Source organism: Vigna unguiculata, chromosome 9 (genome assembly GCF_004118075.2).
Source record: "Vigna unguiculata cultivar IT97K-499-35 chromosome 9, ASM411807v1, whole genome shotgun sequence".
NCBI lineage: Eukaryota > Viridiplantae > Streptophyta > Magnoliopsida > Fabales > Fabaceae > Vigna > Vigna unguiculata.
In genome coordinates this window covers 3378211-3403783 of record NC_040287.1, presented here as the reverse complement: position 1 = coordinate 3403783, position 25573 = coordinate 3378211, and the positions used below count along the sequence as shown (strand labels likewise).

General features: G+C 32.6%; 5 protein-coding genes across 11 annotated transcripts; 2 read left to right on the top strand and 3 right to left on the bottom strand.

Annotated features, from left to right (window-relative positions):
- Positions 1-2050: 2050 nt before the first annotated feature.
- Positions 2051-5140, top strand: LOC114164366. Of its 4 annotated transcripts, none has more exons than XM_028049012.1 (9): positions 2051-2493; positions 2600-2843; positions 2970-3022; positions 3311-3347; positions 3439-3504; positions 3678-3782; positions 3867-4020; positions 4122-4198; positions 4646-5140. In XM_028049012.1, exons 1-9 carry the CDS (start codon positions 2384-2386, stop codon positions 4673-4675), a joined length of 876 nt encoding a protein of 291 aa, XP_027904813.1. In that variant the 5' UTR covers positions 2051-2383; the 3' UTR covers positions 4676-5140. The 4 variants fall into 4 exon arrangements, with proteins under 4 accessions (XP_027904813.1, XP_027904812.1, XP_027904810.1 ...); XM_028049011.1 differs by having other exon boundaries at positions 4119-4198; XM_028049009.1 differs by having other exon boundaries at positions 2052-2493; positions 4119-4198; positions 4758-5140.
- A 906-nt stretch (positions 5141-6046) lies between these two features.
- LOC114196112 lies at positions 6047-11299 on the bottom strand. Of its 3 annotated transcripts, none has more exons than XR_003606624.1 (6): positions 9720-11299; positions 8378-8811; positions 7910-8071; positions 7018-7093; positions 6563-6644; positions 6047-6473 (listed from the first exon to the last, which is right to left on the bottom strand). XR_003606624.1 is itself a non-coding variant. In XM_028086644.1 (6 exons), the coding sequence occupies exons 1-6, from the start codon at positions 10941-10943 to the stop codon at positions 6327-6329; spliced, it is 2199 nt and encodes a 732-aa protein (XP_027942445.1). In that variant the 5' UTR covers positions 10944-11296; the 3' UTR covers positions 6047-6326. The 3 variants fall into 3 exon arrangements, 1 of the variants encoding a protein (XP_027942445.1); XM_028086644.1 differs by having other exon boundaries at positions 6563-6718; positions 9720-11296; XR_003606623.1 differs by having other exon boundaries at positions 6440-6473; positions 6563-6660.
- A 2205-nt stretch (positions 11300-13504) lies between these two features.
- LOC114164634 (O-fucosyltransferase 35-like) lies at positions 13505-17112 on the top strand. Its single transcript, XM_028049371.1, has 9 exons — positions 13505-14003; positions 14408-14551; positions 14726-14798; positions 14881-14951; positions 15039-15127; positions 15205-15337; positions 15527-15762; positions 15857-16333; positions 16433-17112. Exons 1-9 carry the CDS (start codon positions 13620-13622, stop codon positions 16629-16631), a joined length of 1806 nt encoding a protein of 601 aa, XP_027905172.1. The 5' UTR covers positions 13505-13619; the 3' UTR covers positions 16632-17112.
- Positions 17113-18063: 951 nt separating this feature from the next.
- Positions 18064-21388, bottom strand: LOC114162282 (MOB kinase activator-like 1A). 2 transcript variants are annotated; one of them, XM_028046111.1, is made up of 8 exons: positions 21167-21388; positions 20996-21096; positions 20054-20102; positions 19847-19955; positions 19592-19685; positions 19026-19159; positions 18747-18910; positions 18064-18293 (listed from the first exon to the last, which is right to left on the bottom strand). In XM_028046111.1, exons 2-8 carry the CDS (start codon positions 21019-21021, stop codon positions 18222-18224), a joined length of 648 nt encoding a protein of 215 aa, XP_027901912.1. In that variant the 5' UTR covers positions 21022-21096; positions 21167-21388; the 3' UTR covers positions 18064-18221. The 2 variants fall into 2 exon arrangements, with proteins under 2 accessions (XP_027901912.1, XP_027901911.1); XM_028046110.1 differs by having other exon boundaries at positions 20996-21087; positions 21167-21313.
- A 1662-nt stretch (positions 21389-23050) lies between these two features.
- On the bottom strand, positions 23051-24051 carry LOC114162328 (auxin-binding protein ABP19a-like). The gene has a single exon (XM_028046179.1). It carries the CDS (start codon positions 23989-23991, stop codon positions 23362-23364), a length of 630 nt encoding a protein of 209 aa, XP_027901980.1. The 5' UTR covers positions 23992-24051; the 3' UTR covers positions 23051-23361.
- Between the last annotated feature and the right edge of the window lie 1522 nt (positions 24052-25573).

The following is a 25573-nucleotide window of genomic DNA, read 5'->3' as shown; positions in this document are numbered from 1 at the left end:
AAGAAATACGGATTTTACATGCCATGCTAACTAATTTAAATTATTTTGTTAAATTGTTAAACACCATATATTTTACACTTTAAAACAGTATTCAATAATTAACTAGTAATATGACCAGCTTTGAAAAATATCATATGACGAAACAAATCAGAATCAAACACTCAACGTTGTTTTTAATATTTCTAATTTATCATTGAATTTTTTTTTCACAAAATTTGTTAAGAATTAGCTTCAAAAAAAAATTGTTTTAAAGGATTGTTTCATGCATCACACTTTATGAATTGTTGTCTTAAAAGTAAGTTTATATATTTTTTGTTTTAACCCATTTATAGTGTCGTTTAAATTTAAAATATTTAATGTTTCTTCAAACGATAATTGAAGTTTAGTTGTTTTGCACTTTTCATTTCACAATCATGAAAATATCCTAAAGTGTGTGATTTTTCATACTTATTCAACATATTAGTACAAGAAGTCCAAAAATGTAGATTTTTTTTTCAAATGGCAATCTTTCATTTGTTAGTACCATACATACAAAATAAGTTTAATTTTTTTTCCTAATAACATGTTTAGTTCTTGACAAATAATAAAGTTTCACTAATTGATTGATGTGTATAAATACCTTTTACAGGTGGATTAAATTTAACCCAATTTACATATGTATTTTAAATATTAAATAATGTAATCTATTGCAAAAATATAATGCAAAATGTTTTTATATAACATAAAATTTAGCATTTTATAAAAATATTTTCACTATAAATTTGTCCGGAACCTCCTTTTTAGACTTCTAAAGAAGATGAATTATTACAAGAATAATTTTGTTTTGTGAACATTGACAGTAATAACATATAAAGTCCTTTGTTAATACAAAACCTTATATAACAAAAATATATTAAGGTGCATGCCTTGTCATACCTTGATCTATCCAAACAAACACAATTATAACCGAATAAAAAGTACATTTTATAAGAAAAGATTTCCCTAGATTTTTTTTATTGCACCAAAAATAATTATTTTAACTATTAAATTTTGAAGTTTTATCTTACAGTAATATTTTTAAGTGATTTTGAAATATTAAAAATAAGAAAATGAAAAATCACTTAAAAAATAATAATAATTGTCAAAATTTAATAATAAAAAAATTATTTTTTAATAAATAAATAAATCTAATTAGCTCCTTTTGTAAAATCAATACCTCCAAATTTTTAAAATAAAATATATCTGACATGTCTTTTTTATCATCTTTCTAAAAAAGAATGCAAACGTTTTAATAAGTTTACAAATAAGAAATTAAGACAAATATAAGGGGAAGAAGGATAATATTTTTAAAATGGTTCAGGTAAGATATTTATAATTTTTTTTTTGGAATGAATTGTTTGATAAAAATGAAACATATGTTTGTTTGTGCTTTTCCGAGATGATCTGTTTATTTAATGAACTAAAGTAGATCTATATTTCTTATATGTGTGTTTAATTTTTTAAAACAAGTGGTTTTAGTAAACAACGTATTATCTGTCTTTGAAGTAAATGATTATCTTAAAAATTGTTTATATTATATGTTTAAACAAACTTGTCCAATATCTTATAAATTTAATTTCAAATCTAATTTATTTTTCTGCATATCCAAATATTATACTTTTTCAAAAGTTATTACTTTAAAATTCATTGTATCATCTTTATAACTGTGACAATCTTGAAACCTAAAACGTTTAGCTTTCCAGCTTTGACCCAACTCATCAACTATGAAATTAATCGGAATTCCGGTACTTGAATATCCCTTTGATTATTTTAGTTTTATTTTTTTTTAATTTATTCTATTAAAATTGAGTCCTCCAACATTGTTTTTTTATTCGGTAAAGGATAGAGACAAAAACAAAGTTTAGTGACATGTTTATCTTAACCTTGATATAATTATCATCACCTAATCTAATCATAGCCAAAAACAAAAATCTCTAAAAATTAAAAAAGGGAGAAAAAAATGGTGTTATCTTAATCATGAAAAGAAAAAATAAAATGGATAGCCATATCCATTGTCCTTACTCATGAGTCTCCAGTCATAGCATACCCCACCACACATCCTCCAATAACATCATCAATCCAAAACTGAGTCCTTGGCGTAGAAGCATCATCAAATTGTCCTCTCCTCACCACTAATGCCAATTCTCAAACTTTGAGAAACAAGAAGCACAAACATGTAATTTTCAACCTATATTTGAAACCACAATTCTTCACCTCTCTCTTTCACTTCAGTTCTCTTACATGTTGCATCACTGCCATATTGAAACATCAAAAGGGGTTTCTTCCTTTTGAACTCTTGGACTTAAAGATTCTTTCTTTTCATTCTTTTGGGGTTTTCATAAGCCCTTGAATCTGGAAGAGAAACATGTCTCCCATGTCAACTATCCCAATTCATAGACCTGAATTTGGGACCTTATTCTTCAATGGGTCTCCAAGCCCTTATAAATGCTTGAGAGTTAACTCCTCATGGACCATGTGAGCTTCAATTTTCTTTTTGATTTATTTTTTAGTTTGGGATTTTTTTTTATTGTATGATTCCTAGCTTCTAATGTTTTATGTGTTTTATGTTTGACATGAACAGGGCCATGGATTCAAAATTTTCTCCCACAAAGAAGAATAGTATTAATAATGATTATAGTATGAAGAAGAAGGAAGAACTCTCTAGGCAGCTTTCAACTCCACCCATTTCCAAAGTGGAAACTTTAAACTCCAACGATCTCCAATTTGATCGGTTGCAGCCATCGGATCAAGAATTGGGTCGTGTAAATAGGGTTGAGTTTGGGCAATTTGTTGCACGAGAAGCTGTGCTTGATGAAGAGTATTGGGTATGCTATGATAATTTGTATGACAGAAAAAAAAAAATGTGAAGTGTGTGTATTGTCATCTATAATTTATGATGCTGTTATCTTTCTCAAATATTTATTTATTTGTTTTGTTTAATTTTATGGTAGACAGCAGCATGGTTGAGAGCAGAAAGTCACTGGGAGAATCGATCATATGAAAGGTATGACATGACACACATCAGGAAAAGGTCAAATGTTCTTTTATAGACATCTTTTAGTAGTGATAAACATGGGATGTGAAACCATATTTTGGTTTCATTGACTTCAGCTTTTACTTTTTAGCATGGTGTGTTGTGTAACTAAGCATGTTAGCAGATTGAGTAACATTTGAATCAGGGACAATTAATCAGATTAACATGTCCCATATTTAGCATTGATTTAAAGATAATTTTTGGCTTTTGTTCACAATAGATGATGAGTGCAAATGATTTTCCTTCTGTTTTATCCAGATATGTTGATAACTACAAAAGGAAATTTGCTGAGCAGGTAGGAGTTGATATAATATAACTGCTGTGTATGTACTGTATAGCTAGAGTGTAGTTCATAAAAAATCTCAACAGGATTTCCTATTGTTTAGGAATTTCATGCATTAAAGAGACGGTGCAAGGTGCAAAACGGTGATAGCTGCGCATGCATCATCACGGTAAATCAACCTCATCTTAGATTCTGGTTTAGTTTAGAATTTAGGTTATAATATATACTTGAAAGCTCTGATTTAATGACAAAAATGAGAAGAAACCTGTTAGATCACTAATAGTTTGATGGTTGATTGTCCTTAATGTTTCAACTTATGGTGTTTGGAGTCAAGTTTAACAGGTGAGGAAGGAGCAGAAGAATGCAAAACACTCGATATTAAAAAGTGTTGTAGGAACCCTTGATTTGAACATCCGATATTTGCTTCAAGGGGAGACTTATCCTGGGGTATTGCACATTCTATCTCACTTTGTTGCTTTGTCTACTAGACTATTGGTGTTGATGCATTCTGCAACTTGATCATTTCTTCAGGAACGGGTAAAGGCTCCCCTGTTTTGCTGCATCAACAGAACACCACCAAGCAGATATGGTTACATTGCAAACTTGTGCGTTATCAAATCAGCTAGGCGCCAGGGAATTGCAAGTAACATGTTGTCTTTTGCTATTGGAGCTGCAAAATCTAATGGTAATACAACCAAACATTTTAGTGAGAGTAGTTTTCCTTTGTCTGATGTAATTTACCAAAAAAATGACTGAAAGTTCACAATTCCTGGATTCATTTAGCAGGAGTGACACAGGTGTATGTGCATGTGGACAAAAAGAATAGGCCTGCACAAATATTGTACCAAAAGATGGGTTTTGAGGTAATATTGCTAGTTCATGTGCATTTTCCACCGTCTACATTGGATCGAATAAGTTACTAATGTGGTCCTCAAACTATTAACCTCTATCCCAATTAACTTCTAAAGTAATGGAACTATATAAGTTATAAGAAAAAATTGGTTGATAGCTGGGTTTCTTAGTATATTGTGAAGTGTTCTATATCTGACTATGTATGAAAAGACTTTGTTTGAAGAGATAAGACTCACTTTTGTGATCTCTGCATCTAAAAAGGAATTAGCTTCCAACTACCAGTCTAGGATATCCTTGGTTCAAGAAATAAAAAACATTGTATAAGTTATTCTGCAATTATTAAATATCTGAGTTTAGTCCCCATTTTGATATATTTTACTTATAGAATCAATTTTGATGAATTTCTTAATATTTGAAAAACTACTTGGAGGATTATTTATGCAATCTTTTACTTTTAGGACAACTTAGGAGAGAGGATATTCTTTTAAGGATGAAATTGATGGTTCATTCATGATGTAATTTTTTCTACTTGTGAGAAGCAATAACTGGCAGTTTCCATGCTCTTCTCAGATGGTTGAAATGGCAAATTCCCAGTTGGTGGAAGAAACATACTTACTGCGATTACAGACATAAAATACTAAGGATAGCTTCAGAAAAGTTGTGAATTTCAGAATTTAAGTAGTTCCTGTAACCATCATAGAGGTGTAAGATGTAAATGCATGTAGGTGTCCATGTTTGTACCTAACTAAGGTAACATATTTTCATTGTTTCTCCTTCATTTTCAATGCGTGGATATTTAATTCTGTAGCTTGTATAGGTATCATATATTCTTCCTGAAATTATATGTATTGGAAAACTTGTGGGTAATTTAAGAAACAAACTCAGATGTATTGGATTCAAAAAGGGTGATTTTTATTGCAAGAGTCTCAGTCTCTTCTTTTTTGTGGTTAAAAGTTTGTTTCTCTATTGAAGTGCCTTCCTTTGCGCTGATTTACTTAATTTATGTCAGGAAGAAATGTTACCATCTGTATCTCTCTATCTATGCTACTTTTGTCTCCCTCTCAGAAGTTGTTTTTTTGGTTATTATGTGTTTATGAATTACGTCCCACGGTACAAACTGTAAATAATACAACAATGTGTCGGATTTCAAGATAGAAGAATGAATCCTAAAAATTATAGGAAAGTGAGGCTAAGAGGACAAAAACAAATTAAAGGTTAAAGTTTGAAGAAAAAAGAGAAGGATGATGAGAAGGAAATGAGAAGGATGATGAGAAGGACAAAAACAAATTAAAGGTCGAGTTTTAAAAGATTGAGAAAGGAAATGAGAAGTTGGAGTTTTGGAATAAAGAGTGAAATGTAGAAGGATGATGAGATAGGGTGAGTGAATAGGAGTTTAAAAGAGAAAATATTAAAATTTAATTTATGGTTTAATCAGATATTTTTATAATTTTAATTTGTATATACATTCTAAATAATTCTATTATTAAATTAATAATTATGTTTTAATTTAAACATTACATAAATATATTAGAAAATATCAAAGATGATATTGCATTTCTGAGTAAAATAAAATAGTTTTAAAATTATTTAATCATTTATAATTCAAATTATTCAATTAGTAAAATAATTAAATAACCCGTGCACAAGTTCGGCAACACACATGACATAACATGTATAAATTATATAAAATTAAATAAAAAGAGCAATGGTACAAATAAGATTACAAAGACGAGCTAATACACTCTCTTGCTTCTGTTTGCCTAGATTTTTTAAAATTTGAAATGAACTTTTAATGACTCACCGAGAGAGCCTGTGTTTGACAATGCGAGAATTTGTAAAATGCATAAATACGCTGAAAATTAAAAATTAAATATTGGGCATTAGTTAAGATTTAACAGATATACAGATAATGTGATGCCCCTAGAAGGCCAGCTACTAAACATTTATAAAAATCTTCCAGATCGTGGACTGATGATGAAACCAATCCTGAGAAACTTCGGGCATTGACATTAGATGCAAATTACCTTATCTTCCACCCTCAAAATGATAGGCTTGGCAAAAGATCATACTTCAAATATCTTCGTAGGCTTAGTTATGCTAAATGTCTGCCACTACATATTTTTGATTTTGACACTAATGTTATACCAAATCCGAAGAGACTGATGAATAATTCAAAGCACCCTGATGAGGATCTGGAACTTTGACATGTTCTAAAACAGGAGACATTTTTAAACCAATTATCTGTATCTGTAGGTTTGAGTGACCATTAAGAAATGCATCTGTAACCTGCAAAAATGCACAAAACATTTCTTTATAAAAACCCCCGTGAATGATGAAGAGTGAACTAGATAAATTTATCAGAGATATACATATACCTGAGTGCATCCAAAAAGTTTGAGTAACCTCAGCGCCAAGCAGCTATCCACAATCAAACCCAATGCATTATCTGTCAAATTTCTGCACCAAGATAAATCTAGAGAGTGCAAATTTTTAGCATGGTTTGCAAGTGATAAGGTTGTGTGGTAACCAACCTGTATCAAACAAATGAGGCACTCAGAGATGTACCAAAGAATTAGAATGCAGAAATTAGACTTACAACAGAACCCAAATGATATGCATTTAGGGACAATAGCATTGAATAAGAAAAAAAATGATATCTTGATGATATATCATGTAACCATGTTCTGCAGACTACTGCTAAAGCTCAAAAGTAGGTTTGTTATTTTTAATAATCACAGCACCTCTTCCGGTATGTCACAATGTTCAAGAACTATTGGTATGAACAAGCCTAACTGTATATAAAATCATTGAGTTCCAGAAGACAAAGTACCTTCTTGATGTTATTAAGTGACAGTTCCTTCAGGGACCCTCCGGTGGTTTCCACAAATGCAGCAATTGCTTCATCACTACAACAAAATCCAGAGTATTATTCGATCCCAACGAGATCCACCCAAACATACCATACATGACAATACCACGGAATAATTAATCTCAAATCCAGAATATCATGGAGCAACGGAAATTAATATACAAAACATATTACTGAACACGTGATAATCTACTTGTTACAAAAGATATCCTAAAGAAGAGTAATCTCTGCCCACAAACTGCAGTAACTTATTTTCAAAATATATCTGCAATTAGGTTAGTTATTACTTTTACAAGTTTCATTATTATTTTCTATCAACACTGTCATCCAGCCAATTCTTCAGTTGTTTCCTATGGCTAGTATAGGTTTTCCACGTGGATTTTTTTAGTTTTCAATCAGTTTTGTTAGGATTTGAGTCCACCACCTATCCCCTTCCTCCCATACACTTTTACTACCAAGCCTACTTTATAGCTCCACATTTTCCACATGGATGGCTTGCCAAGTCTGTATACCAGTGAATCTACCTTATTTCCATCAGAGTACAAAATGAAATATTTGTAACCAATACTTGTATTCAAGTAGGGAATCAGTCAACAAAAGAGAATTGTTTTTCAAGACAGTTAATGTTGAAAAAAGTATCGAAATTTCAACTTCTGGGAAACAAAACAACGCTTAGGGCATCGGAACGAAAGATAATCATTAAAAATCCTATTAAAAATTCAGAACTACTATGACTTGATTCTTGCATGGACTAAATTGACCATAGACAAACAATCAAGTGCACAATCAAAAGTGAGTGTAGCACAAGTCTCTTGTGGTAAGGAAATCTAGAAAATGAAGAATAAAAAAACACCTGAATGGATTTCGGCAAAGCTTCAGGGTATGAAGTACGCGGCAACTATTGGTAAGATATCCAATGGATAAATCTGTTAATCTGTTCAGGTTCATAAGATCAAGTACCCGCAATCCCGGACAATGCTCAACAATAACTTTGATTGATGAATCGGTCAAGTTTCTGCACATTAGAAACATATATCAACGGACAAAACTTTTGAAAATGAAAAAAACCGGAAATTACTATATCAGAAAAAATTGTGCCATTTCAAATATAGAACTAACTAGCTTCACAATTCAACCATGTCCAAAGAATGATTAACAACAAGTTTTGGACACTTGATCAATTAACCAAAACTAATATCACATCCCAATTTGGTTTAATTTTTTCTTTAACTGAAATTTTGATCACCAAACATTCAAAGAAAATACTTGAACGTCTTAAGGAGATTCCCGACATGAAACAGATAGCTACAGTGATACTTACATACAGTCCTTCAAAACGAGCTCTTTCATGTTTTGGCCACGTGCAACAATGTAATTCTTCACAAATTCATCACAAACAGTTTCAATACCAGCTACTGACAACACTTCTAAATGTTCAAGCTCAATCAGTGCTGGCACAATTAGTGCAGCATCAATGCCATGGCAATCATCAAGGAACAACTCTTTCAGAAGATATCTTAAAGATTCAGCCAAAATATATATACTAGCAGATGTGAGAAGGGAGCACTGGCTTAGATTTATCGATCTAAGTGCAGGAGCTGAAGAAACCAGCGCACGCAAACCTCCATCTGAAAGTCGGCATGCACCACGGAGTGATAGAGTAGTCAACCTATCCAAATTCCTAGGTGACCGTGCCAAAGTAGCAACTATTACAAAATCAGGCAAACATCTCCCACACTGGTCAAGTTGCAGTACCTACAACACAAGTAAATAAACAACTAGATGTTGGTTAATATAGGAATTGAAAAACAAAAGCCGACAAAGAAGCTAATCAAATTTCAGAAAGAGAACAAAAAAAAAAACTGTAAGCTAGAAAATACACAATTAAAATTGAGCATAGCAAGAAAAGAACGTATAATGCATCTACCAAAAATCTCTCCTTAATGCATTTATTCTTAAACCCTTCTCGTCTAATATATTCGTTCATCTAACAAAGAACAATCAAAATATACAAGTGTATATCACACAATTTTAATGAAGATTTCAAAAGGAAAACAAAAATATTAGAAATTCCTCTCTTAAATTCAAATCAAAGGACCTAGATTAGATTCTCGACGACAAAAATAATATTGTACTAGCTTCAGGACAGTCACCTCATCCTCTCTTTTCCGTCTACGTCGAAGAAGTGTTGCTTAACATGTATAAAAAGAAATTCAAATACACGTAATAGTACTAGTACTGGTACTAGTAACAAACCCGGGCACATAAAGGGGTAATCAATTTCAGCCACTAAATACAAATCAAAATCAAGCAAAGGAAAACCATGTTAAATTACACCTACATATATAAAGTGCCATTCAGTAGAAAAACATGAACATACAGTAGACAATGCAGTCCATAGATCATACAATGAACAAAATGCTGTAAAGCTAAATACAGGTACCGTTTAATCAGATTTCTTGTATCATACAACCATCTTAAATAATAATATCTTACCTTAAATATCAACCCACATACCTCCAACAAGAATAGAAACAAAAAAACCAGTTAACTTCGTGATAATCAGGCAACAATAGTAGCTTATAAAATTCAACACTCCAGTTTCATATGCACCAAAAATAGCAAGTAATACCAAAAGCCATCAAATATCTTAGACCACATACCAACAAATTCTCCGTGTTACACGTTCGAAAACACTCGGTAAACTGTTCCTCGGTCAACCACGAGCAGTCCCTTAACCGAATCTCCGTGGGAGTTCCACGCACAAGAAGCTCTAGAAAGTGACCATTAATTCTCCTCGAGTCACAGAGCAACTGGCTAAGCCGGTGTCTCAGTGCATCAGGCACACTCTCGAGCGATGCAATCGCGTCAACATTCTTCACAAGAATCTTAAAGCACATGTCTTGCAACGAAGGAACCGATAAAACGCCCACATCCCCCTTCTTCGCCTTGGGAACCCACTTAATAGACTCACACAAGTTCGTCTGCGAACTTGTTTGAGCGTTCTGAAGATTCATCCCTCGGTCTCTGATGATTTTCATAGCCGTAGAGAAAGGACCAGGCCAGTCCTCAATTTCCTCATGCGCCGCTTCGGGAACCGGCGGCGACCGGTCACCATCTTCCTCTTCCGGTGCGAAGAAAGCAAACCGTGACGCATTTTCCCGCGCAATGTCGTGGAAGCGCTCCATATGATCATTCCTCCTCAAACCGGAACGGCGCTCTCTTGCATTTGAGTTTCTAGAACGTTCTCGAACTCGCGCAGGTGCATTATTCACACCGGAGTTCTCCGTTCTGGATTCCGGCGTTGTCACGTCACCATCAACCGCCACTGCCACGTCACCATCGTCATCAACATTACTATTATCAGCATCATCGTCATTTGCGTTATTAACTTGTTCTTTGGGATCGAAATTGATTGTTCTCCTTAAAGTCTTCTTTCCCGACCTTAAGTAGAGAAACTCCTCGTGTTCGGAACCGGCTGAGTCACTCTTGCGCTTCCGGCTCCGGGTGGAAACCCTAACACCGGAATCATCTGCTACAACATTGACATTGACGGCTGAGGTAGTTTCTCTGGTGGTGACATTGACATCAACCGCCACTGCAACGTCATCATCTTCATTGTTTGCGTCATTACCTTGTTCCTCTGCGTCGTTTGTCATATCGCTCTTGAGAACCCTCTTTCCCGATCTTAAGTTGAGAAAGGCCTGGCGGTTGGAGGCGGTGGAAACCCTACCGGCAGGGGAGACGTCGGAGAGAGAGGCGAGGCGGCGGCTGCGGCGGGGAGGAGGGGGAGAGGCGGAAAGGGAGGAAGGTTCGCGGGTTTGGGCCGGCGTGAGTGGGTGGATGGCGTCGGGTTTAGAGGGGTTTGTGGTTTTGGTTTGAACCATTTTGATGAGAAATCCGAAGCACTAAATACGATAATAGGGTTTGGAAGTGGAAATGAAGTGACTGAAAATGTGAGTGAGATCCAGAGAAAGTGGTTGGAGCAGAGTGAGAGGGAAAATGAAGAGATTTGGAGGGAAAACGGTGCTGTCGGCGTGAGAGAGGCTATTTATTCTGCAAGTCTAGAACATTGGTGGGACCCGCAGTAACAGAGAGAAGACTTTTCCCAAACTTCTCTCGCACACCACTTCACCGGAATTCACGTTACATTTTCCCGCCAACCCATACCAGTCTTTATATTTTCTTTTTCTTCTTTAATTACAAAAATTGTAATTGCTTCACTTTTTTTTTTCATATTTTCTAATGAATTATAATATTCGTTTGAAAAACACTGGAAATTTTATTGAATTTGACAATTTTCAACTAACATTTTATTTGTTTTTTCATGTTAACCTATTTCATTATTTGACACTTTCTAAGATCACGTCAATGGATGTCACTGATTTAACTATCATTTCTTTTTTAAGCTATTACTTAGTTTTTAATTTTAAGCAATTGCAATAAAAGAATGTATTTATTATATTACAAGTAAAAATGCTATTACCATTTTTCAGCAGTTTTAATGAGTCTAGCTTTAGAACTTTAGGATATTATTATTATTATTATTATTATTATTATTATTATTATAATTATAGGAGCTTAAGTTATAGTTTCCTTACTAGCATTACATGCATAAATTGGTCTACTGTCTTCATTTAATTTTGAGAGTTGTAGAAGGATTTTAGGTTTAAAACTCTTCTTAGGTTAATAGATCTTGTTAAAAGTCTTTGAAGACTTTTTTTTTATTTTAGTTCTTTTTTAAGATATTTTTCTTTTCTCACTCGTTTATATTCCTCATTAGACTGCGGATCCATTCCTTTAAAACAGTTTATATTATATATAAAATATTAAATTTGATTTATTACAATAAATAACATATAATTTGAAACATTAACTTTTTATATTGTGTTCTTTGATGAGCCAACCCATCATCTATGGTAAGTAGAAGCTATGTTTTACGTTTCATTTTAAGAAAATATATTTTTGACATCATTATACTAGTTGACAGCTTTTTTTTTCAAAGATAATTTAGTAATTAAAAAAATCAACTTTTTGTATTTATAAAAGAAAATTAAAAGATAAAATAGAAAATAGAAAATTTATGAAAAAAATTGTTAAATTTCAAAATGATATTTACCTTCATTCTAATTATGACAGAATAGAAGTAGAACAAGTCAACATAATATGTTTTGATTGTGACAAAATAGTAGAACAAGTCAACAAACAATGTACTGACACATTCTTTTCACTGTGATATGTCTAAAATTTATGTAAAATATTAGAGAAAATGACATTTTCCTTTCTCAACTCAAGCCATTATTGCCCATCATTTTACGCTGTCTAAAAAATTGAAAACAAATATCTAAAAAAAATACAAAAATCAACTAAGTTGTTGGGTTGATTTCATGGTATTTTTCTCTATGCAAATTAACACACTCATAGGATGAATCCAAAGACATACGAACTAGTTATTATAAATTAAGATAAGAGACCAAAATTTTATGTTAAACCTCTTTTTTTTTTTGTCTTTACATATAATTTATATTGATATCCAACGTTAAACACTTAATTTCCCACCTTTATTTACTCTACGGTAAACATAGACACTATTACGTTTACGTGTATTTATACGTTTACGTGTATTTATGATTTTTTATATATACATGATATTATATTAATAAATAATAATATTATAATGTTATTAAGTTAATATATAAAATAAAATTATATTTATTAAAAGTAAAATAAAATATTCTAGAAAAAAAAGATAAGGAAATAATAGTTAATAAACAGAAAAAAAAACAGAGATAACGATTTCATAAAAATTTACAAAAGTAGCAGTTAATTTAATAAATAATTATATTATAAAAATTAAAATTAAAATTTTGAAATGTGAAAAAAAAGTAAAAATAATGATAAATTTTTAAAAATTTAATAAATAATTATATTTTTAAAAGTAAAATTAAAATTTTGAAATATTATCGTAAAAAAAATATATCTTTTATATATTATAATAGATATGATAAAAACTTCTCCTGTACCACAGATCACAAATGCAAAATAGTGAGGTTTTTTCCAGAACAAAAACAGATTACAAAGCAAGAAGACATTTTCACTGATCATGGTCAAGGTAGAAAACATCAAGCTAAAAGAAGAAAAAAAGGAAGTAGTAGAGAAAGGTTGTTGGAATTTTCTCAACTAAATTTTTGAACATTGACCACACCTTCGGGCAATACTAAGCGAACTTACATTTTGTTTTGTGGACATGAATCAGAGATAAAAGTTAACTGATAATGACTTTAGTTCATAATCGACCAGGAAATTAGGAATTAAATTTTTTACAGATTAATTTTCTTCGTTTTGCCTCTTTCCGTCATTAAAAAATGGTTGAAAATGACAGATACTAAGTAACTGTAAACCATGAAGACTTGACTAAGCGCCGCGTATTATTCAGATTCAGACACGCATCAAGAAGAAAAGAAAAGAGAGAGAGAACAATCTGGAATAAAAAACCAACACTCACTGCTACTTTAATCAGTGGCAGCAACAAAACCACTTTGTGTGAATAGTGATAACGTGCCATGGCGCACAATAGCAGCAACAGCACCGCCGCAGTGGATGGCGGTCCACACCGAGTCAACAGCCCGCGTTACTCCGGCTCCATGACTCGCCGAGCCCACTCGTTCAAACGCAAGAACAACAACAACAATAACATCAATGAAATTGAGCTTCAAATCAACTCGCCCAGATCCCCCTTGGCTCCTGCTGAAGGGTCTCTTTTGAAAAGGAATAATCTTCACCATCACCACAATCATCATTTGAGCCACAAGGAAAAAAGGAACAAGTTTGGGCAATGGGTGTTCTTTCTCTTCTGCGGGGTGTGTCTTTTTGTGGGTCTTCTCAAGATTTGTGCCACTGCCTGGTGGTTCCGATCTTCAGTACACAGTACACGTGAATCCGTTCAGGTTTCAGTTATACCGCGCCTTAATCTTATTATGATGCGATGAAGTTGATGATGCTTGTGGTTTAAACATTTGCTGAGAGGAAAACTTGTCATTGAAAATCTTTTGTGTGATGCTATTTGTTGATGATAGATTTTGCGCACCAAATTGTAGAAACCGAGGACAAAGCTTAATTAAGGGCAGATCTTAAGTGTTTCTAGTTTTGTTTTTCCATCATAATTGGAATTTCACTTTGATGGTAGCATATATTAATGTTTAAATTATCATAGATTATTGAAATGAAATTTCAATGATGCATTTCTTAAGTGCTTCAGTGATGAATTTCACTTTGATGACAATATAGGGTTATTAAGTTGAATAACAATACGATAGGTCACACTGAGTAAATTACTTCACCCTCTTATCAGGAACTATCTGACTCCATTAATAATCGAAATCTAATGGATCAAAGCTCTCATGGTTATGCACATAGGGAGGGAGCAAATGAGGTTGAAAGAACTCTCAAGATGGTAACTGCAGGAATGATTGACAGCCACACTGACATGGCTGTAGTAAGCCTCTAACCTATATCTCATCATGTTCAGTGTGTTATATTCAGTTCATTATGTTAGGTTGTCAAATGAAATTCCAAGGAATTTGGAATGAACGGCACATGTTGTTTTATTTGTGTATAAATTCTCAGATGTATTTTCCTTTTCATTTATTAGCATTTCCTTTTTGTTCAGGAATCAGGAATCTGGTTTAATCCCAACTATGAGAATTTCACGCAATGTATAGACCTGCCAAGAATTCATAAAAGTGTGTTATTTTAATATCAAGTATTTTCTGCTATACATTTTTCGACATTTCTCTCTGCTAACTTTTGAATTCTATTTTGCAGAGCTTGATGCAAAGACCAATGGCTACATTCTTGTAAATGCTAATGGTGGCCTGAATCAAATGAGATTTGGGGTCTGGATTTGTTGGTTTCTAATGAATTTGAAAAAAGTTAGGCTGGCTACAAGCATAATCTAACATGTCAATATATTTTGAATGCAGATATGTGATATGGTCGCTGTTGCTAAGATTATGAAGGCAACACTTGTTCTTCCTTCTCTTGATCACACTTCGTACTGGGGTGATGCAAGGTTGGTTTACTTTTACCTCCTCTGGTACTGTGGTATTGGAAAAATGGATTGATTGGTTTGTTTTGATGTGTTTGCAGTGGCTTCAAGGATTTGTTTGACTGGAAACATTTTATTGAGACACTGAAGGGTGATATCGAAGTAGTTGAGAGATTACCACCTGCTTATGCTGAAACTGAACCTTTCTCCAAAACTCCAATATCTTGGTCTAAGGTCAACATAATTGTCTATTATTTCTTGAAGTTAAAATGATATGTTTGATTAATTGATTTATTGCATTCTTGTGGAAGACAAGCAACCCATATGATGTTTTTTAGTAGCAAGTTCAAGTGAATATCAAATAAGATTATGAAATGAGAGACATATTTGCTATCCATATTGATTGAGTCTCCTTGTTCACAGACCAGTTATTACAAGAATGAGGTTCTTCCACTCCTAAAGCAGCACAAAGTGATCTATTTCACCCATTCTGATTCCAGGCTTGCTAATAATGGAATTCCAAGCTCAATACAAAAACTAAGATGTCGTGTAAATTATAGAGCACTGAAATATTCCTCTCCAATTGAAGAATTTGGAAACAAATTAATATCCAGATTGCGACAGAATGATGAAAGTCCTTATCTTGCGCTTCATTTGAGGCTAGTTTCTGTTGATCTGAACTGATAAAATATATTTTTTTCTCTGGACTAGAAGTATTCAATTTAATATTTGGTCTATCCCCTTTTGTAACAGGTATGAGAAGGATATGCTCGCATTTACAGGCTGCAGTCACAATTTGACTGCAGAGGAAGATGAAGAACTGCGACAGATGCGACATGAAGTTGGTCACTGGAAGGAGAAGGAGATTAATGGGACTGAGAGGAGATTAACAGGGGGTTGTCCATTAACTCCGAGGGAAACTTCCCTATTGCTCAGAGCACTGGATTTTCCATCACAAACCAGGATTTATTTGGTAGCCGGCGAATCGTATGGTAGAGGAAGTATGAAATATCTTGAGGACGATTTCCCCAACATTTTCTCTCATTCCTCTCTGTCTTCCAAAGAAGAGTTGAATCCTTACAAGAATCACCAGAACATGTTAGCTGGTATAGACTATATTGTTGCACTTCAGAGTGATATATTTCTCTATACTTATGATGGGAATATGGCAAAAGCAGTACAAGGTCACAGGCGCTTTGAAAACTTCAAGAAGACCATCAATCCAGACAAGTAACATGTTCTTCCCTCATTCTTACTTGTAGATATTGACTGTTTGATCATGTATTCATATTTACATTACTGCTGCAACGTGAAACTGTTGCTGTGCAGGGCAAATTTTGTTAAACTGGTTGATAAGTTGGATGAAGGAAAAATTTCTTGGAAGAAGTTCAGGTCCAAGGTAAAAGTACTTCACAAAGAGCGAATGGGTGCTCCATACCTTAGGGAGCGTGGAGAATTTCCTAAGCTAGAGGAAAGTTTTTATGCAAATCCTATGCCAGGTTGTATATGTGAAACAAAACAAGATTAGATAAAGACCTCGCAGAAGGTTGTCTTTCATATGATGCCATGTTGAGAGTTGCATGAACAGGGCATTGTGGCTGTTTTATAGGTTATTTTGAGTACTTCTTCTGTCTTGAGAAAGCAGAATGTGATTGTTCAGAAGCTTGAGTGCTTGAGAAGTTGTACATGCTTACATGGGACCAAGAAAAAGTGGTAAAAACTGAGCTATTCTGCTGCTGCATTTCAAATTGAAGGATCAAGCATGAGCAGGTCAAGTATACTATATACCTACCATTCACAACAGATGATAAACCTTGAGGGAAAAACCTCATCCTTAGTCACACTTCTAATGAAAAAGGTTTTTTTTTTTTTTTTTTCTTTTTTGTATTTTTAGATTTTTAATTATTCAATATCTTTTCATGTCATGAAAAGATGCTAGACTGAATAAGCTGTATTGTTGTAGTTCATTATTCAATAGTACAAAATTCTCTGGTTTTATGCACTAGCAATTGTTTTAAGGAGGTGTTCTTTGATGAGACTTTAATGCTGCAAATTTTTTAACCCTTTAACAGAAACTTTCTGCTAATGATTAGGGTTTTGATACAATTTAGCGGAATTAAAAGTCATGGAAAAACATCATTTGTTGGTATTCCAATACAGGCATAAAAGATAATGGTTAACAATTTAGTGAGCCTAGCATATTTCTACCAAGGTCTTGGAGTTAGACACAAAAGACAAACTTTGTAGAACATGTTCAAACCAATGGAGAAGTTGAGAACGCAAACAAATTCATTCTATTATAATTAAAGAAGAGGATAGGAATATAAAACTTCAGCTTTAATCATATAACTTCTTTATGACTCGAGTTTTATTTTCATCATAAATTTTGGTATGTTTAGTATTTAACATATATCTTCATGATAAAATAAAGTAATTCTGTATACACAAAATCACTAGAAAATGCAATTAAAATTTTTAATATGAAAATGGTAGTGAGAGCTTTTTTTTTTGTTGTTGAGAAATGGTAACTATTTTATATTACAATAAAAAAATTCACAATAATACTTGAAATTTAATTCATACAAATTTTGTATATTATAAAAAATTAAAAATTTATAAGTTATAATTTCAAAAAATATGTAATTAGCGAATATTAAGATTTGAATTAATAAGTAGTGGTATTTTCACTTTTTATTCTGCAACTTTCAACTAACTAACGAATTAGTTTTACCAAACATTTTTTTGTTGTTGTTAATTACCTTTCTGGATTAATTCTACCAAACATAACTTCAGATTTAAAGCGTTACATCGATAATCTTAATAATCAAAGTTGATTTAGATATCGATGTTTATTAATAAAATAAAACTAAAACGACACAAACAATACTTACGATGGATATATGCCTTTTTCCTTAGAAATAATATTTCCATGGTGTTATTAATATGATAGTGGGGAAGAATAATATAAAGGACTTGAAAACATCTGTTAGAGAATAATACAAGGGGTTGAAAAAAGACTTTTCATTTAGCAAGTATTTTTACAATGGCACAAAAATTGTATGGCCAAGATTCCAGTGTTTAACCTCCCAAAAAACTATGGAAGAAAACATCAATAACACTATAACTGAATAATAGATTCAACAAGGTCCTCAAGAGGTGCCAACTCTGCTTTGTCGATCAAACGGAATTCCTGCAACACAATACACCATATCAGCCACAAAATCTAAGTCACAAGGCAAAACAGGAAGAATTAAGTGTAGCAATGAATTTTTCTCTATCTTTGTAACAGTCCAGATACTCTGCTGAGTTTTTACGTAATGTCATCTGCTGAGCATTAAATATACTAGTGTTGATGTATTAAATTTCTTTATAATATATTTTAAAACATCAAAATCAGTATCCACATGTGTATTTTGCTGAGTTTTTACGTAATGTCATCTGCTGAGCATTAAATATACTAGTGTTGATGTATTAAATTTCTTTAAGCATTAAATATACTAGTGTTGATGTATTAAATTTCTTTATAATATATTTTAAAACATCAAAATCAGTATCCACCTGTGTATTTTGAAAGCACGGCATATAATCAACAACAACAAAAAAAATCCAGTAGAGAATCTAAATTCATTTGTAACTCACTTACCCAAGTAAACAAAACAAAGTGCTTGAAGCAAGTATTAAGGTGAGCTTCTTCTTTCAAACTCACTATCTTCTGAAAATGAGAATGGTAAATGTGAGCATATACACGGAATAATCGCTTGAAGATTGTCTTGACAACATCTCGGAAATTAGATGGAAAGGGAGCCCCTGCAGAAATTAATAAAAAGTGTGTTATGATGCAGAAAATTCAGAAAACTAGTGAATAACAGTCTAGAAAATTCAGCTAACTGAACCATTAGCTTTATCAATATGTTCAACATACCCAATCTTTGAGGGAATATTGTTTCATCATCTAGTTGAGATTCAATCCAATCCATCAAGTACTCAACATATTTTGGAGCAGACACCTCTATTGGTTTCTTTATAGTAACACCATCAGCCCATCTATACTCATACCTGTAGAGTTAATAATTTTTACATTAAATAAATGTGTAATATATATGTAAAATAATGTTGTTTACGATGATTTAGATTCTCCATTTTAGGATATGAAGCTATGGATAATTGACTAACTAGACCATGAAAAGGTTAAGGAAAAATGGCATAGAAAATGTGAAAAAGGGTGCTGCAGTCTCAAGGAACATGGTATGCTCTTGGTTGAAATCTGTTTCCTTTTATCCCTCCTATGCATATAACTCTATAAATCATCTTAGAAAATGTATTTAGCTATGAACTGCACATTCAAGACATGAATCTTCATAACTCCAAACTACTCATTCTCAAACATTCAAAATGTTCAAAAAAGATAAACATAGTAGCCTGTCTAATCTAGCTGCAAAAATGCTATGTAAGTAAATTAAGAAGAGTTGGTTGAAGGATGAACAATACTTTGGTCCTGCAGACATTGTAGGGCAGTTATTTGCTGTGCAGAATTCAGTAAGTGTACCAAACAGGATATTCACTTGATTAAAGAAGTCAACAGCTGCACATAGAAACAAAATATAAATAACAATGTGCAAAATTTCTCAACTTTCCCATGAAATATAATCACCAATGATGCATAAATAAAACACCAAGCACTGTCAATTTATAGTTAGAAACTAGAGTACTATCTGCAAAGAGCCAAATATGAAAGATTCTTACTGTTTACAGCTAGCCACTCGTTGATATCTTCACCAGGAGGCAGTTTAACTGCTTCCCTCAAGTTTCCACTACCCAACGTGGCATCGATGTGTTTTTGAAGTTGAGCACCCTACATTTTATAACGAAAATGCATAGAAGGTTCAATTGGTTGAACATTAACCATAAACAAAATGCAGAAGTAACCATTCGACATGTAAAAGTACCAACCTTACTTCCCGATGGGGCACTCTTTTTTGGACGAAAAGTTTTTTGGTTTCTGCATGGATCAAAGTTTGATTGCATGAGTAGTCATTTATAGAAACAAAACAAAAGTACACCACAACACTGAGACAATAACATAAAAAGAGACAATCATTTCACTTTCAGAAAAAGTTGCAGATTGGAGCAATTTTTGTCATATAATGGTTTATATCAGTGATCTACACCCAATAAATGCGTATGGATTCAAACCAGAAGCAACTAAAACTCAAAAAGAATCCATGTCCCACAAATTCAAGTATGACCAAATTTCTGCCAGAACAAAACCTAGTAATATCACTCAGTTTAGAAACATTTGTTATATCAGGAATTTCACCCCTTGTTCGGTTCAAAATATGTAAAGGGCTAAAATTCCTTCCTTGCAATTTTGCCTCTCCCCCAATAATGGAAGACTATATTTTTCATCCTCCTCTATCCTCTGATCTAAACATCCCTTATTACTTTAATTAGATACCTATTTGAATTCTCTGTCGTGAATAGCTTGATCAATTCCTACTTTCACCTTCAGAATGTGGCAAACCACCACTGTATAATATAATAAAAGCAATAATGAAATTAAAGCATATAAATTTCATAGCCATGTTATTAACATAATCAGTAATCATGATGTCTGTTATAGTTTTATCTATCAGATGATCAACCATCCCATTTACAGAACACAGAAGACAATTTACGTACAAACAGATTAAGAAAACTCTAAGATCAAACAAAGGGTATAAAAACACATCTTAAAACAAATCAAGAGCAGCCTCAAAATCAAAATCCAAGCTCATCCTCAAAAGGGTATAACGAGAACACATAAAAAGACAATTTTTTTACAAAAAAAAAAATCACAGAATCATGATGAAAATATCAATCAGAAGAAATAGGAGAGGATGTGAAATGAAGAACCTGTTTCCAAGACCGAAGAGACTCATGGTGACTCAATCCCAAGTGTCTCTTTTTCTTGAAGATCCAAATACCAAAGGGTCGTCCTATCACAACTACAAACACTAAAATTTGATGAATTAACAAAACAAATTTATATATATTTATATAGACACAGAGACAGAGAGTGCTTACCCTCCTTGTTGCCAGTCTGTCATTTCCTCCGTTTCTCTCTCTCTCTCTTCCCCCAAAATAGAGAGAGAAACCCAAAAACTCCATTTGCCAACCTGCATTATGCTTACCTGGCTGGCTCTGCCTCATGCTCCTCTTTTTTTCTCCTAATTTTCTACCTTTTTCTTATCCCCTTTTATTTTTGGCATATATTCTTATCCTCATTTGGTTATTTTTCCTTTTTAACCTCTTTCAATTTTAAGAGTTTGATGAATGAATGATAAGCTTCAATTCAGATATCCTTTTTTATTATAACAGTTGCACATGAATTCAGGCTTCAAATTAATGGTGAATCAAAGCATTAAAATCAAATATCCTTTTTTATTCCTCAAGAAAAATCTATGGTGGTGGGCTTAAGTTTGAAATGTTCTCTTCAAAATATACTAATTTAAATCTGTTCAAGTTGTCATAATTTATTGTACAACGTTAAATATAATATTTTACTATATAAGTGGAAAGATAAAGAAAAAAAAAACTATAACAGAAGGAAAAGGAAATGGATTAATTTTCAAGTGGCTTTCACAAGTTTCTTAACTCACGAGTTCTTCTTTTAAAAATACATTACTTTTTTTAATTTTCTTGGCAGAATATAATTGTCAAAATCATGTTGAAGCTTCTCTCTCATCCAATCATTTACAGCTTGATGCCAACTTTATATAGCTTACTATATGTTTAATTTATAAGTATTAATTAATTGGAATGAGATCATCCATGATACTTTACACATAATAATAATTGGTATGTCCACTGTGAAAAAAAAATTATAAAAAAAAAAAAAATATATATATATATATATATACTCAAATGTTGTTAAAATTTAAACTTTTGTATATGGGTGTATTACTTGTTATATGTTATGAGTCATTTTCCTATATAAAATTGTTACTGTTGCCTGTCAAATATTTGCATTTTATATCTTCATTTCATTCATACATCAATATTAACATAATATTTATTTTTAAAATATACATAAATTATAAATAATTTGATATTTTTTATCGTTAAAATTTCACACAAAAAAAGCACATGATATGTTTAATATAAAGGTAAAACTCAATGGTTTAAATCATATAATATACCTAGATTATTATATCATTCCATAATTTTTAATTCAACAATTCTTTTATAACAAAAATTTATTATTGGATTGAAAAATGTAATTCAACGCAAAATTATTGACACATAATTAGAAAGGAACAAAACACAAAATTGATGGTAAACTTTTGCAAAATATTCAGAGTTATAATAAAATATAACCGTTTTAGATAAGCAAATAATACAATACATTTTGTATTCACATTTTCTTCAGATAGGTTTAGTCCCTTTAAAAAGAAAGGTTCACTAGTAAATATTATGAGTATTTTAGAATATGTTTTTTTAAGTGACTTCATTAATGATTTATATTTAAGAATAAAATAACATTAATTTTAAAAAGGGTTTAATAGAATTATAAAGTTTTTCGCAATTTATTTGTACATAATCTAATCAGTGTTTCCTAAGGTTTATAAATTATTTAAATAGCTTCTTGTAAGACTTTTGTATAAGGATTTAAACAAGATACACCATCTACATAAGAAATAGAAAATGAGATAAACAAATTGTTTTATACTAATTTCATTCAAATTGAATTACGTTTAACTCTCTTTTAACTAAATTTTAAAATATTTCATCATAATAAGTAAGCAAGACGTTACAAAGAAATATCATTTTATTATTACTTTTAGCTTACACAATTAATTATATAATGTAATTTTTAGAAAATTCTTTCTATTTACCTCTAAAAAAAAGAAGAAGAAAAATATTAGTTAATAACTAAGGTACAAGATCTTGTAGGATTTAAGATCTTGGTTTGTTTGTGATAGAAATATCAAACATTTATTCATCTTGTAGCACAAATTTCTGAAGTGCTTAGTCACCGGCCTCAAAGAAGCTTAAAGTACTTGACATGACAAGAAGAAATTAACATTAATATAACCAAAACCAAATCACAGGTGGTCTGGTTACTAAAGAAGAAGAAGAAGAAGAACCTCGTGCATGCGTTTACATGCATGCAAGCACGCTACATCCAAGACGAAAATCACACAAATAATTAAATTTTAACAAAAATGACACAAACCCTTGAGTACATACTCCTATGTTTTTTTCATGGATTGTTCAATTTAACCTGAGCCTCCAAGAACAGCCTTGAGCTTCTTGACGACAGCAGCATCAATGAAAGTGGTCTGGGTGATGAGTTCAGTGGGGAAGTCACTCTTGAACAAAGCGAAGTCGAGAATCTGGAGGCCAGGGTTGGCACTGCTGAAGCTCACAAAAGCTAAAGCCTGGGAGTTACCAGAGTTGATTTGGAAGTGCAGCAAGCCCTGAGGGAAAACCATGATGTCACCCTTTTCGAGGGTTTTGAGGTAGACATTGTTGCCGGAATCAACGAATCCAGCACAGATTTGACCTTCCACAACCACCAACAGTTCTGAGGCTCCAGGGTGTGTGTGGAGTGGGATAACCCCATCTGGTGCCAAGTCCAAACGTGCGGCAGAAATGCCGAGGCCATTGACGCCGGGGAACTGAGCATCAAATGCTGGAGTCACTGCAGCTTTGATGATGTTTGAGGTGTTGCCAGCAGTGGCGAGGCCAGAGTAGGCAAAGTCATTCGCTGTCACGTGTGCAGGGTTCTTGCATGAGTAGCCTGCAGGGCCATTGGGAGCTGTGAAATCTGCCACGCAGAAATCTACCACAGAAGCGTGGGAGAGAGAGAATAAACTCAAGAAGATGATGCTCAGAACTATCTTCATTGTTGTTCTTGATGAGGTTGTCTGTGTGTTATATCGGAGTGGCTAAGGTGGGAGATTTAGTTCTGTTATATATGAGTGGAAGTGTTGATATAGATATTTGTTAAGTGTGGATAGATTTTTGTTACATGTCTTGTACGTGGAAACGACAGATTCTGAGCTAAGTCCGGTGCATGTGAATGACAACTTTTTTCTTCCAGGATAACAACAAGAAGTGTCTTTTGGCTTGAAATGGATGTGAAAAACAGTAACTTCTAACACTCTATAATTAGACAGTAAAAGATGTATAGAGTGGAAATTTGATGCATTGTTGGTGGATTTTGAGTGAGGGAAAAGGTAAAGAAGATGAGGGTGGTGGTGGTCCATGCAGAAGCACATGGCATGGGGAAGAAGAAGACGTTTTGACAGCTAGAAGGAGCCTCTGCAAGTCTTGAAAACTTACATATCTGTGGTCATCTTGAATTCCCCATCTTGCAGGGAACCCAGTGTTCTACTTTACCAAACCATAAAATTTGTCTGAATAATTTGTTTTTCTCTTGAGGTGAAGAGGATCATTCTGCACATATTCTGCCAAGTCTGCTATAGGAACCTCCTATCCCTATATCATACAAATTATGTTGGATGGACACTCTGCAGCAAAGGATAAGGCTTTCCTTCCAATTGGCCATTCGTTCAAAATGGGTGTGTCATTCATGTCACTCTCATTGTCATCAAATTAGCTTTTCTATTGTCAGTGTACGAAGTGTTACCGAGAACCATCATTCTTAACCGTTGCATAACTTCTCGAAATCACGGTTTGAGGAGGTGTGTTGAAAAGTTGAATACTTTGATGAAAAATAAGTTAAAAATCTATTAAGGATAAAATAATTTCAATAATAATATATAAATATGAGAGCAGATCTTATTTTATAAACTAGCTTTCGATTAGTCTTAAAATCTATTTTTTAACCTAACTCTTGGATTCTGAGATATTTTTGAATCTCAAAGACGTGTCTAGAAAAAGTTGCAGATTGTCATTCACATTTCTGCACAAATTACAGCTGCACTGCGCTTTCCTAATTTGTAAACTTTCTCATATATATATATATATATATATATGTTTCTGTATATATATTCCGACTATAAATGATAAGTTATAGACTGGTAAATAAAGAAAGTATTATTTATGGAAGAGAAAATTTTGTAGAAACATGTCACTTTTTATGTGAAAATATTACCACGACGCATTTGTGAAAATCTGGTGTACAATTCGTTGAATTGCAAGGCAGTGGAAAACGACTACTCTGAAATGTTGTAATTTTTTTTTTCTTAACTCTAAAACAAGTCAACATAGTTAAATATTAAATTCTAAAATAAATATTAATTTTAGATTATTTAGTTTAAATTTATCATTCTAGAAGAAATATTTTAAAATATTTTCGGAATGCATAGTTTTTTATTTATTTTGGAAAGTACTTTCTGAAAAATGTAAAAATGCTATTTTTCTCAATGTGATAGGAGGTGTACACAGAAATTGTGAAGGTGGAAAAATTAAAGGCCCGAACTTTTCGGGCGTCCAGTCCATTTTTAGTTCTTGCTTTCTGCA